We start from the raw sequence: 13,012 nt of genomic DNA, 5'->3' as shown, positions 1-13,012 counted from the left end.
AACTATGGGGGGAGAAAAAAAAAATAAAACCTCATCTACAGTGAAAAAAAAAATAATGTATTTGGTTTTTTGGTTCTTAGGCCTTTGTGGAACAGTGAAAGAGCATTATTTTGGTTTCTGAGGTTAAAACTATTTCATGCCCCTCAAACACACTGTGTTTATGGTTTGAGGGAGAATGAGAAATAGAAAAGTGGGAGCAGGCCTGACTAGTCTGATCTTGATCACATAATTCTGCATACAGTATCCTACTCTCATTCTAAAGAGAATGACTCCCCTGTTTGTCCAGCCTGAGAAGTAAAGGCCAGAAGGACCGCCCCTCTGACCAAGTCCTGGGGAACGCGTCTTGCAGACAGACAGGGCTTGATTCAGAACCTCCTTCTCATCTCAGGCTATAAAGTGTGGAGGTCTTAGGTGAAGCTGGCTGCTCATTAGGGAGGCAACAGTACTGTCTGCTTTCCCCGAAATATTGCAAATTTTGCTGACGCAGCTTCCTTTTGATTGAAGTCACTGTAAAGAAAAGGTGGTTAATAGTCAGGAGGATTCAAGTGATTGCTTCATTTGTTTTACCCCCTTTAGGTGACTGGAGTGGTGAGTAAGGAATACATCCCAAAGGGCACACGATTTGGACCCTTAATTGGAGAAATCTACACCAATGATACAGTTCCCAAGAATGCCAACAGGAAATATTTTTGGCGGGTAAGTAGGGAAAATTTCTCCAGACTCATAAAGGGCTAGGGAAGAAACCATGCTCGCACAGCAAGGCCACTTCCTTTTTCAACCTGTGCTGGAAAACACTGCGTGTTTGGGGTCCTTGTGGACTGTGGGGATTCTGAACAGCTGTGAAGAAACTGGCTGCACGTTTGGCCTTGGAAACGAGGCTTCTAGGTGGTTAGTGATGGAGCTGTGGGATCTGCGTGAATGTTGGTTTTTTTGCAATTCATTAGAGCTTTGTGATGAAAGGAAACAGTTTGCTGCTAGCTTCAAGGCTACATTCATTTGCATTTCTCTGCTAGGAAGTAGTAGTGAGTCACCAAAGCCTTAGATTTCACTCCTCCCCCCTTCTTGGTTTCTTGCTGAGTTAACTTTAATCCAATGGCGGAGTTCTCATAAAGGAATTCTCTTGAAGATGGACATTTGTAAGGAAAGAGGACCAGAAGAGGCATTAAGCTTAAAGGACTGGTGCTGCTTAAATGCACGGGCACCATCAAACTACCAGATTGGATGGTATGTAAATCACTCCCAGGGCCTAAGGAAAACGTATGTGGTCCTGTGAGGCTATATGCCTTCCTGTCCTATGGGGGAGGGGTTGTTTCTGGCTCAGACCATTGCCCTGGGAATGTTCAGGTTGGCCAAGATGCTTCACCACCACTTCCCCTGCCAGCTGAAATAATCGGATGTAGAATTCTGGAGTCAGAGCAAGGAGTGAACAGAGAAAAGCAAGACCAGCCTGCTTTCCCTCTCCCCACAGATGCTTCCAGAATATTCACTTTCCTCAATTGTACAATAAAGCAAATCTTTTAAAACACGTGACAGAAAATGTACATGATCTGAACCCCTGCAGGAAACAAGTGTGTGGTAATAATCAATTTGGCTAGTGTTCGCTTCGACTGAGATGCCCAGAGAAAACATCTTTTGGATGAGTAGCATAATCCAGAAAAGTTTGAGTTTTTTTAAAAAATGTATCTAACCATTTCCTCATCAAAGGAGAGCAGTTACAGATTCACTAACAATAGTTTGCTGAGGTTTTATTATTATTTCATATTCACTCCATGACTTATCAGTGGGGAAAGTGTGAACACGTTTTGGCCTTTCTTCTCAGAAGCAAGCCACACAGGTGTATAAATCTTGGAGTGGAAGGTCTGAAATCAGACAGTTCAGCATAAGTGTCGTTAACATGTGGTCATTTTCATAAGACCCAAGACGCACCTGAGACTCTCCCATCTTGAGCCCAGTTCCCTGTTTCGCTTACAGATTCACTCTAAGTCACTGCGAGGCTTTCCTGGGGAGGATTTATTTGAATCAGTCTTTCACATGCAAAGGATGTTGTAGGAGATCACTTCCCACATGTTGTTAAAAGCATCCTGATTTTGCTGGCAGTGATACGAACATCTGTCATGCAGAAAGAAAAAACGTTTCATGCAAATGCCACACCGTCCAAGAAGAGAAGGGATGTTCAAGTTGAGAAACCGATGACATTTCTTGTAACTGTACCATGAGTCAGCACGTTTTTTTAATCTTCTTGATAATACCTGTGGAAATGCAGCAAGGTGACAGGCGGCGGCGTTCACGGTCCGCGTGCGTGATTTTTTTTTCGAGTGGGGGTGTGCGTGTGTGATTTCATGGCCTCAGCGTTTTTCTTTTGTCAATGAAGATACAGTAAATTGCAGTCCAAGGAAGGCTGCCTGGAATCAAGAGACCCAGAGCTTTAGAAAGCAGTTTCCGCCCGCCCCAGCACTGTGCAAGGGCGCTGGAACCCCAAGTTCCTGGAAGTTTGCACATCAGAGTAAACAAACTTGAAAACCCCTCTTGATAGCTGAATTCACCCAGCCTTGTTCCATTTTCTCTTAACAAAACACACCGCAAAAGCTCTCACAAGCCGCTTTGATGAAGCCACATGTATTTCCCCCTTCACAATTTACAGGAAGTTACTCTGAAAAGAAAGTGATTCTGGTGTTTACTGCCCGTGTTAAAGGGACAGAGTTCCTTTTTATTTCTGATAATGTGGGAGTGACATACAGAGCCAATTCATAGACTAGCCTAGTCAGTGAGTGACTAAGAGGAGAGCAGGTCCCCCTGATCTGGCAACAGTTGCTCCTCCCTGCTGTCAGAAGTTGCAGGTAACCAGGTGCGGACTGGCACAGGGCTAGGCAGAAGTGTGACAGCTCAAGAAGAGGAGGTGTCTCTTAAAAAACAGGGAGAGGGAGAAACATGCCGTGGAGGGTCAGGAGACATTCATCAAGGCGATCCAGTAAGAACGTGTCTTTCTGCCTTTCTGCCAAGCGGCCTGAGCGCATGTCCTTGCCCTTTTCCCAAAAGCACTCTCGCACTCTGGGAGTTCTGTGTGTGGTGCTCAGCCACCCTCTTCCCAGATAAGAGCTCGCTCTCTATTCTGTCTCTCCGTTTTTTGTTTTGTTTTGTTGTTTTGTTTTTGGTTTAAAAGAAGAGCGCAAGACTGAACGTGTGGATCAGGAGAAAAAGTGACTTCTCGGTAGACTGTCAAACGCTGGCCGCCTTCCCCACGTTCACTTTGTTATGGCAGGTGAAGTTCACCTTTGCCCCACCCAGCGTTTCCACCGACAGGCCAGGTTCCAAGTATTCATATGAACAAGTGTTACTTTGGGACTCTGGAGGGTTGGGGGTGGAGGATGTTTGCATAGTCTAAGCCTTGGGCGGGGGTGTAGGAAACGGCAAGTACAGAGGCCATAGAAAAAGCTGAGAGGCTGAGCTTGACGCAGTCAGCCGGCCTGGGCTCCTACCCAGTGACTCAAAGCACTCCAAGTCAGCAGAATCCGAAGTGAAGGCCGGAGCTTCGCCCATTGGCCGCTCAGTGCTGTAGCGAAAGTAGTACTCGCTGGTGGTTGAAGCAGACGGCTTGGGACAGCTTCTTAAATGAAATCGAGGGTGTGGAGGGGAGAGTTTCATTCTTCTGTTATTTTTCCCGCACATGAAAAGATGATAAAAAACCGAAATGGAAAAGGTAACTGCCAAACTGTGCCTTACCTGTTTCCGCCCTTCTTTCTGCTGATTCAAGAGACCTCTCTGGCTTACCCGTTCCGATGCTGTTTTCTTTTCTAACTAGGAGCCAGGGGATCAGAAATCTCACACACACACACACACACAGTCCTGGCTGTGTGTGGATTGCAAGAGGGGGCCGAGCGGGTTTTCATTGCTCTGGGCTGACTTTGTTTTTCTCTTCTGTTTTTTTGGACAGATCTACTCCAGAGGGGAACTTCACCATTTCATTGATGGCTTTAACGAGGAGAAGAGCAACTGGATGCGATACGTGAATCCAGCACATTCTGCCCGGGAGCAAAACCTGGCTGCGTGTCAGAACGGCATGAATGTGTACTTCTACACCATCAAGCCTATCCCTGCCAACCAGGAACTTCTTGTGTGGTATTGCCGGGACTTTGCAGGAAGGCTTCACTACCCTTATCCTGGAGAGCTGACAATGATGAATCTCAGTAAGTGGATTACAGAACAAGAAAATACAAAAATGCCAGTAATGTCAGCTCTGCCCTTATGAGCTAATAACATGTTGTTTAATTACATGGCTTCACCATCTGTTGGGCCAAGTAGGTGGCTTACACCAGGGACTAGGGCAAGGAAAAAGAATATTTTAGTCCCTGTTTTCTCTTAGGAAACTGGTTCATTCAAAAATAAAACACTGGAGAGCTGAATTCAGAAGGTGCCAGGGATACACCTATAGGAATAGATGTCTAATTCTCACTGATGCAGAAGTGGGCAGTTGGGACAATCTTACTGAGACCTTGAAATGTTAGAGTAGATATTTGAACATAAAGGTACAGTCTGATGTGGAACATCATACAATTGTTTCTAGAAAAATGATGTCATAATTTTTCAAATACTGTTCTAAATGAATAACCCTGAAGATTTCATATCTTCACTTCCTTCCTTATGGTAAAAATTAATCTACTCTCCTGATCAGTATTACCGTAACCACCTCTCACTTTATCTTTACAAATTCTTGGTCACTTAGGTTCGTAAGCTTTTACTTTTTTATTGGGTGTCAAAATTGCTGCCATGGCCTGTGTCTGCAAAGGCTACTTGGGTTTAGTCATTCTCAAGCAATTTCTATGAATGATTTCAGAGTCACATAAAATCCTCACCTCCGCCAGGCCTACACTCGGAGGTTCTTACAGACGGCCTAATTTATTTTGTAGCAGTTTGGAAAACTAGCTTCTTTTGGTGTAAGGGTAAAAACTCCGGTGTTTGAAATGCTTGTCCCTTTCTATAAGGATGTCATCTCATCCTTATGAGAAAAGGAAGCATTTCTGGAAAAGTGCAAAAGTTCCGGTTATCCTTTACCTGGTTTGACCAATTCTTGATCTGGCTTTATCTAAAGGTTAAATAGTTGATGTGACTTTGGAATGAATATCGATTCTAATGGAAATTAGAATTTTGACTTCAACATTAGAGCCAATTATTCATCCTAGGCCTGTGTTAGCCAATCCAGATCTGTATTTGGGGTTCATTTCATGCTGTTTGGTTTCCTTAATCTTTGAACCAGAAGACAGTTCCTGCAGTTCTCTTAAAATCTGGGGCTAAGTAGCAGCTTATAAGCTTTCCCCATAAGGTCACAGCTTTGAATTTGTAATAAATGCACCTAGTGGACACATCTGAGCTCCCAGAAAAGTTCCTGGAGTGTTTGGAAACTGACTGGCTTCAACATTAGCAGGAACATCATGATTAGGCCCTGGCTAAGGTAGCAGTTTTCTGCTTCCTCTCCCTCTCTTCCCCACACCCTGTCACTGAGAGGCTGTGCCATACCCTTGGGCCTGAACATTCCAGGAGGCAGTCTGCCCTGCTGGAGCTCGCATGTGCCTGGCCCAGTGCTGAGGGCCTGGTAGCAGAAGTCACAAAGGCACAGTCACCATTCTGAGGAACTGAGGGTATCTCTTCTTAAGAAGAGATGCTGCTTCCTCCCAACTTGCTTAGCAAAGGCAGCTACTTCCTCTTGGGGGTCTGCTTACGCATTTGGAATTCGATCATTCATGGATTCAGGAAATGTCTTTCTCTGTTGTGGTGGGTTTCTGGGTTTTGTTGTTGTTGTTTAACATGGTAAGGCCATTTGGAATGTCCTACCCCAATAACTTTGCACCAATCCCAAAGCTTCCTACAGACTTCTTGCAGCCTGTGCCAGTCACAGCAAGGTTCCAAAGGCCTGACATTTTTTATTCTCCAAACTGGAGGTGCTGTTACCCAGTATTTTCACAAGTCAAGGGCTGATTATTTGGGTCCTGAAGTGTCATGTGTACAGTAAAGTGACTCTTTTGTTCCTCCACTTGTGTGTGATTTTTTTCTAAATGGTGATTTAGCATTTTCAAATAACCTCTCCTTTTCTAATATTCATAGTAAAGAATGAGAATTAACAATAACTAGTCCCATTACCAGACTCCTGCTACCGATTGTGAAACCTGTTGTCTTAGGTGTGGCAAGGGATGATGATTGAGACTCTGATCAGGAAAATTTCCACTATTTCATCAGCCCTAATGGGTAGACTGTGTCTCCATCTGAGTTCCTAAATATGTCGGGGTTCCATGCTTAGAGCACAGAGGTTGATGCCAGACCGGGCCAGGAGAACTCAAAAACAGCGGGGATGGTTCAACTGGTAGAGTTTTGAAAAGGGACTTGAAACAAACTGAAATCAAGAAAAATAAGCACAGAGCAAATCATAGAATGAATGATGTGGGTCCTTTTTTTTCAAACAAGAAAGAAAATTTAGAGTAAAATAGCTCTTAAGTGAAGCCCCTCAACCCGCCCAATTTGGGGGACAGGGTATTTTTTTTTCCTATCTAGCCAACCCATCTAGAAAACAGTTGACCAAATTATAAACTTCTAAATGTTAGTCTGCTTTCTCAGTTTCAGTTGAAAACAGACTTTGTTTTGCCTACTGCAGAACTTCTAGGTTCTTTCTTGTAGTCTCGGGGGTTCTTATTATAGATCGAAAATGTGAGTCGGCATAATCAAGCCTTTCAGAGCCTTCAGAAGCAGTTCACTCTTGAAATGACTCCGTCCGCCTACAGCCATTTAAGATTTAAGAACAAAAACAGATCTTGATTTTCTTTTTCATGTTAACTCAAGCTGCTGCTGAGTGGGAGAGTCAGAAATGACACGCGCTCCCCTGATTACTCAGCTGCTGAAGGATGAGTTTTTACCGTGAGCGCCTTCCGAGGGACTCCATCATGACTTCCACCTGCCAAAAGGCCCTGGGGAAAGTTCTGCCCTGGATAGTCGCTCCATCATAAATCCGTGGATCCTAAGGCCTAGGGGACGTAGTCATTTCATGTGGATTGACTTCTCTAGCAAGCACCTGTGCTACGTCTGTGGCATAGACAATTAAACATTTAGACTTTTCATTGTTGGTTGCTCCCCGCCTTGTTGGTTTTCTATCAGTTCAGTAAGGAGGCTTCCGTGAAAGATCACTTGAGTCAACTGGGGAGACAGACTTAAATGTACGTGCTTTAATTTGTTGAATTTTAGAACCAGGAGAGTACTGAAGGCTTTGGGAAAATTAGGAACCTTCGATGTAATTAGCCAGTCAGGAATGGCACAAGTTATGAGGATGAGGTGTCTATTTCTTCATTTTCTAGAGACAGTATCTTTTAAAACAAAAATACTTCCAGATCAATTTCTCTTTCACCTCCCTGCAATTCCGGGGTTGGGGGGGGTGGGTTGCCTTTGCCTATCAGCATACTCCTCCTTTGCCATTTCAGCTTTTAAAAAACAAAAGTGACAATTTGAACTTCCTGCCTGCTGGGCCTCCCTGAAAGGCTGATATTGGCCTGATAAGAGGTTATTTATTTTGGTTTAGTGCCTTCAGAAATCCCTCTTCCCTCAACAAGTTTTCCATCACTGTCCCCTGATCCGCATCTTCCCCGATAGTGATTGTGCCCGGGTGTTTATTCAGGGGCTCCCGCTGACTTGCTGGCTTCCCCGCAGTGACTGATAACAGCTGGCAGGAGATAACATTCTCCCAGACTTCCAGCCTGCAGCCCAGACCCTCAGGCCCATCAGCCTGGAGAATGGAGTTCCACCACCGGTTGTTTTCTAGACTTCCCCTCTCTCTCCCATAGCCAGAAGTCAAACAAGCCGGAAACTTTTAAACATTAAGGGTGCTTCTCCTGGGCTTTGGATCTTTTGAGTTCTTTGGTGGCTAGTCCAAGAGTGAGAGAGAAATGACACCATCTTCCCCCCCAAAGCAATCACCGCCTTGGACTTCCTCGTAGGGCAGGAGTCCCAGCTTGAGTGATTACCTTCCAGCGACCGGAGCTCATGGCCAGGCATGGCTGTGTTTTACTTTTGGTTTCCAGGGAAGGCTGAGCAGGGGCGGTTTCGCTTTTTTCCTGCCCTGGCCGGGTGCTTTCCAAAAGGCATCATTCGTCCTGTGTGTCTGTGGGTAGGGCTGGCCTGGGACTGTCTGCTGGCTGCCGCTCCTACATAGTGTATTTACCAAGTCAGGAGATACTCTCTTTGGAAACAAACACTGGTTCTCGGCTGCCTGTTTTCTTTGTTGCTCAGTGAGTTGAACTGGCTCTGAAGTACCTGTTGTGACTGGGGTGACTGTCTGCCTTGTGATTCCCAAGGGGACCATAGCACTGCTGGGTGCCCAGGCAAACTGAAGCCATGAGATGACCTCCACGGAGCTGCTGTGGGCCTACGCCATTGAAACCAGGGCCTTATCAAATTCGTATTAAACAGAACTGAGGTGAAAATTGATGACTGTTTATTACTTGAAATGACTCTTCATCTTTCACATCTAGTTGGCAACAGTGGGTGCAGATTTCCTTGAGGTAAACTACGAACAGCAGAATTGGCTTTTATTTCCTCTGACAATGCCCACCCCATTTTTTTTTCCCCATGACACAATCTTGTTTGAACTCAAACAGCACTTTCCTACAATGTAGTTCTGGCTAATGGAAACACAACTGCCTCATGATGCTACTCGTTCTAGAGATGTTACCATTGTCCACCTACCAAGAGCCTCTGAGAGAGTGGCTCAGGGGCTCTGGAAGGCATGAGTGCCCCCCGGGGATTGGGGTCTCTGGTGCTTGGGTTGTCCCTGTAACGGACCCCTGTCTCCTTTCTTTCAGCACAAACACAGAGCAGCCCAAAGCTACTGGGTACTGAGAAGGGTGAACTGTGCCCCAAGAGCGCCCCAAAGAGAGAGCACAGCGTGAAAGAAATTCTCAAGTTGGACTCGAACCCCTCCAAAGGCAAGGACTTGTACCGCCGTTCCAACATTTCACCCCTGGCTTTCGAGAAGGACGTGGATGACTTCAGGAAAAACGGGAGCCCTGAAATGCCCTTCTACCCCCGGGTTGTCTACCCGATCCGGGCCCCTCTCCCCGAAGACTTCCTGAAAGCCTCGTTGGCTTATGGCGTGGAGAGACCCACCTACATCACCCACTCCCCGATCCCATCCTCCACCACGCCGAGCCCTTCGGCAGGGAGCAGCCCTAACCCTAGCCTCAAGAGCTCCAGCCCCCACAGCAGCCCTGGCAACACCGTGTCCCCGCTGGCCCCTGGCTCTGACTCCTACACTTACTTGAACACACCCTACGGTGCCGCTGGGGAAGGCTTGGGCTCCTATCCCAGCTACCCGGCCGCACCCCACCTTCCACCGGCTTTCATCCCCTCTTACAACGCCCACTACCCCAAGTTCCTGCTACCCCACTACAGCATGAATTGCAACGGCCTAGGCGCCATGGGCAACATCAACGGCATCAACAACTTGGGCCTCTTCCCGAGGCTGTACCCGGTCTACGGCAACCTCCTCAGCGGGGGGAACCTGTCGCACCCCATGCTCACCCCAGCTTCTCTCCCGAGTTCCCTGCCCCCCGAAGGAGCCCGGAGATTGCTGCAACCCGAGCATCCGCGGGATGTGCTCGTGCCTGCCCCCCACAGTGCCTTCTCCCTGACCGGGGCAGCCGCCAGCCTCAAGGACAAGACGTGCAGCCCCACCAGCGGGTCTCCCACAGCGGGCACGGCCGCCACGTCGGAACACGTGGTACAACCCAAAGCTACCTCAGCAGTCATGGCGGCCCCGGGCGCTGGCAGCAGCAGCAGCAGCGGCAGCGTCGCCAGCGGTGATGACCAGGCCATGAATCTCATCAAGAACAAGAGGAACATGACCGGCTACAAGACGCTGCCCTACCCGCTGAAGAAACAGAACGGCAAGATTAAGTACGAGTGCAATGTGTGCGCCAAGACGTTCGGGCAGCTGTCAAATCTGAAGGTAGGCTCCAGAGTGTTGGTTCAGGTTGGTGTTTGTGGCCAGGAGCTGCAAGGTCAGCTAGTTGGCAAGGGGTCCATGTGGCTTCTCCTGTGCTTTTGCTACTCCTTGCTCTTGGGGCTCTGGGCAAGTTCCCTTCCTCCTTTGGGTTCAGAAAATCCCTGCTAGCCTGGGGCTTTATGTCTCACGTTGGAGATTTGGACGCTCTTCCTTAGGACAGCCGCATCCAAGACACGCCGGTGTTTGAACAGAGCATGGGGCACAGAGCACAGTGGTAACCCTGTGTGGCTTCTCCCCACCTCCTCCCCAGGTCCATCTGCGAGTGCACAGCGGAGAGCGGCCTTTCAAATGCCAGACGTGCAACAAGGGCTTCACCCAGCTTGCCCACCTGCAGAAACACTACTTGGTACACACGGGAGAAAAGCCGCACGAATGCCAGGTAGAACTTTTGACCTCTTCTGGCAAACGTCTGGGGAACTGCTCCCCTCCCTCCTGTGTCACGTGTAGTGACACCAGAATTCCACCTTGTCAGGGTGGATGGCACTGTGGCACACCCCAGGGGCTCTGCCCTGTGCCTGCTGATAAGCTAAGATGATGACACAGCTAGCTTCCAGTGGGTGGGAACAGGGCAGGGGAAATAAATAAATACCACCTCGGGTGCCCCTGTGTCCACATCCCTCCCCCATCCTGTTTGCTTGATAGGCGCCTTGGGGACGCTGCTTCCCTCCCCGGGCACTGCTGGGTGTTGGCCTGTCGGCTCTCTCCTCCCGTTGGCAGCTCATCATCTCTTGTCCTCCTTGTTGCCCCTCTCTTACCCTTCCTTGTAGGTCTGTCACAAGCGATTCAGCAGCACCAGCAATCTCAAGACGCACCTGCGCCTGCACTCAGGAGAGAAACCCTACCAGTGCAAGGTGTGCCCTGCCAAGTTCACGCAGTTTGTGCACCTGAAGCTGCACAAGCGCCTCCACACCCGGGAGCGGCCCCACAAGTGTGCCCAGTGCCAGAAGAGCTACATCCATCTCTGCAGCCTCAAGGTCCACCTCAAGGGCAACTGCCTCATGGCCCCGGCCAGCGGGCTGCCCCTGGATGACCTGACTCGCATCAACGAAGAAATCGAGAAGTTCGACATCAGCGACAACGCGGACCGGCTTGAGGACATGGAGGACAACATTGATGTGACCTCGGTGGTGGAGAAAGAAATTCTGGCCATGGTCAGAAAAGAGAAAGAAGAAACTGACCTGAAAGTGTCTTTGCAAAGAAATGCGGGGAGCGGACTCCTGTCCTCAGGGTGTGGCCTTTATGAGTCATCAGACCTGTCCCTCCTCAAGTTGCCTCACAGCAACCCACTACCTCTGGTACCAGTAAAGGTCAAACAGGAATCGGTCGAACCAATGGATCCTTAAGGTGGTCAGCAAGCAAGTGTGGTGCGTGGTTCTCCAGTTACGACTGGTAGCAAGTGCAGGTGCCTGCAGCATATGACCTGTCTATGATTCCAGTTCTGCAAAGTGCACCGGACAGCAGGTGGCTCCCCTCCCCCTCTACAATCTCAGGGCGTACAAAGAGGTAGACTATATATATATATATATGCATATTATATATACTTATTTACACCCACGTCTATATATTTGAACCTGTGTATTTTGACTATTTGTGTGGATGTGTTTTTGCATAGCCTTCCTATTACTAAGACTATTGCCTAGCCATAATTATTTTTTCAATGATAATCCTTCATAATTTATTATACAATTTATCATTCAAAAAAGCAATAATTAAAAAACGTTTACAATGACTGGAAAGATTTCTTGTAATTTGAGTATAAATGTTGTATTTTTTTGTTGTTGTTGCCTTGTGGCCATTCTTTCTGCACAGCTGTTCTAAGTACCTAAGATGACTGAACAAATACGTGACTCTCAAATACGTCAACCTCTCTGGATAATAATGATTTGAAATGAGGTTTTCAGGTCCTGATGTTGCCAAAGTTAGAAAGTTGATGTGTTCACGGATAGGATTGTACTGTTTGAACACCCATGTAGCATGCGGTGGGTGGGGGGTGTGTGTGTGCAGAATTACCCAATGAGTAGAAGTCAGAAAGGGAATCTTGGGATATTTCTGTTGATAGTTCATGCATATTTTGGTCCCTAGCCACAATTTGATCAAGAAGGTGACAAGAAGGCTCTTCCAGCCTGTTCCTCCCCACTCCTCAAATCCATGTGATTTTTGCATCCTGATGTTACTAGCTGAAAATGTGAAGACAAAAAAAAAAAAAAAAAAAAAAAACAACTGCCAAGTGTAAATCCACTGTGGAATTTCCCGCAAAGCACAGGTGGCTTTGTGTGTGTATGAGGTGGGAGGGAAAGGGTTTTTGTTGTTGAGTTTTGTTTTATTTTGAAGTCAAAACTGCACAAACATGGTCCTGTCTACCAGGAAGGATTTGACGTAGGTGGGCTCAAGGCCACACTTTAAGGGCAAACACACAAAAAGATGAAAACGGGTATTCTGGTCTTAGGGTCAAAGCTGGTCATAAACATTGCTAGGCTGAACACATCGGTTGTGCTTCTCTATAAAACTGTGGTTCTCCTCAGTATTTGTGCTTTTGCATTTTATGGTTAATTTAATTGAAGATGAAAGGGCATTGCTAAGTTGTTCAACAACAATTACCTCATCGAGTGCGTCCAGTCGTGCAGGAAATGATGTCTTCTATGACTTGCTACTCTCCGGGAAGAACCGAGTCTGTGTGCTCGGCAGAGATGGACTGACTGCGTGTCATTCCGTCTTTCACTCCGCCAAGGCCAAAGACTCACTCCATGTTGGCATTCGAGGTGTAGCAGAGGATGATGTGTATTTATGAATCTATTTATACCACTATACCATGTGTATATATAATATATTTATAACCACTTAAATTGTGAGCCAAGGCATGTAAAAGGCCCTGCTTTTCCTAAGGGCAAAAAATAAGAAAAAAAGAAACTGCTTTCTGAATCTATGCTTTAAATCCCACCATTAGGTTTCCGCACCCTCTGCCTACTTAGAGAGACC

The 13,012-nt window shown here is 47.1% G+C and overlaps 1 protein-coding gene across 4 annotated transcripts in view; it reads left to right on the top strand.

Annotated features, from left to right (window-relative positions):
- PRDM1 (PR/SET domain 1) overlaps nt 1-12,943 on the top strand; it is a 120,026-nt gene extending 107,083 nt beyond the window's left edge. For 3 of the 4 annotated variants that reach the window (XM_058660287.1, XM_004580349.3, XM_058660292.1), the window contains exons 3-7: nt 577-696; nt 3,932-4,184; nt 8,835-9,979; nt 10,287-10,415; nt 10,804-12,943. In XM_058660287.1, the coding sequence (XP_058516270.1) occupies nt 577-696; nt 3,932-4,184; nt 8,835-9,979; nt 10,287-10,415; nt 10,804-11,379 (2,223 nt within the window). In that variant the 3' untranslated portion in view covers nt 11,380-12,943. Of the gene's footprint in view, nt 1-576; nt 697-3,182; nt 3,698-3,931; nt 4,185-8,834; nt 9,980-10,286; nt 10,416-10,803 lie in introns of those variants that run through there. The other variant, XM_012925579.2, reaches the window with a different exon arrangement.
- The last annotated feature ends 69 nt before the right edge of the window (nt 12,944-13,012 follow it).

The sequence above is a fragment of the Ochotona princeps genome, chromosome 1, assembly GCF_030435755.1.
Source record: "Ochotona princeps isolate mOchPri1 chromosome 1, mOchPri1.hap1, whole genome shotgun sequence".
Lineage (NCBI taxonomy): Eukaryota > Metazoa > Chordata > Mammalia > Lagomorpha > Ochotonidae > Ochotona > Ochotona princeps.
Note: the sequence above shows the minus strand (reverse complement) of the source record. Positions and strands in the feature narration are given on the sequence as shown.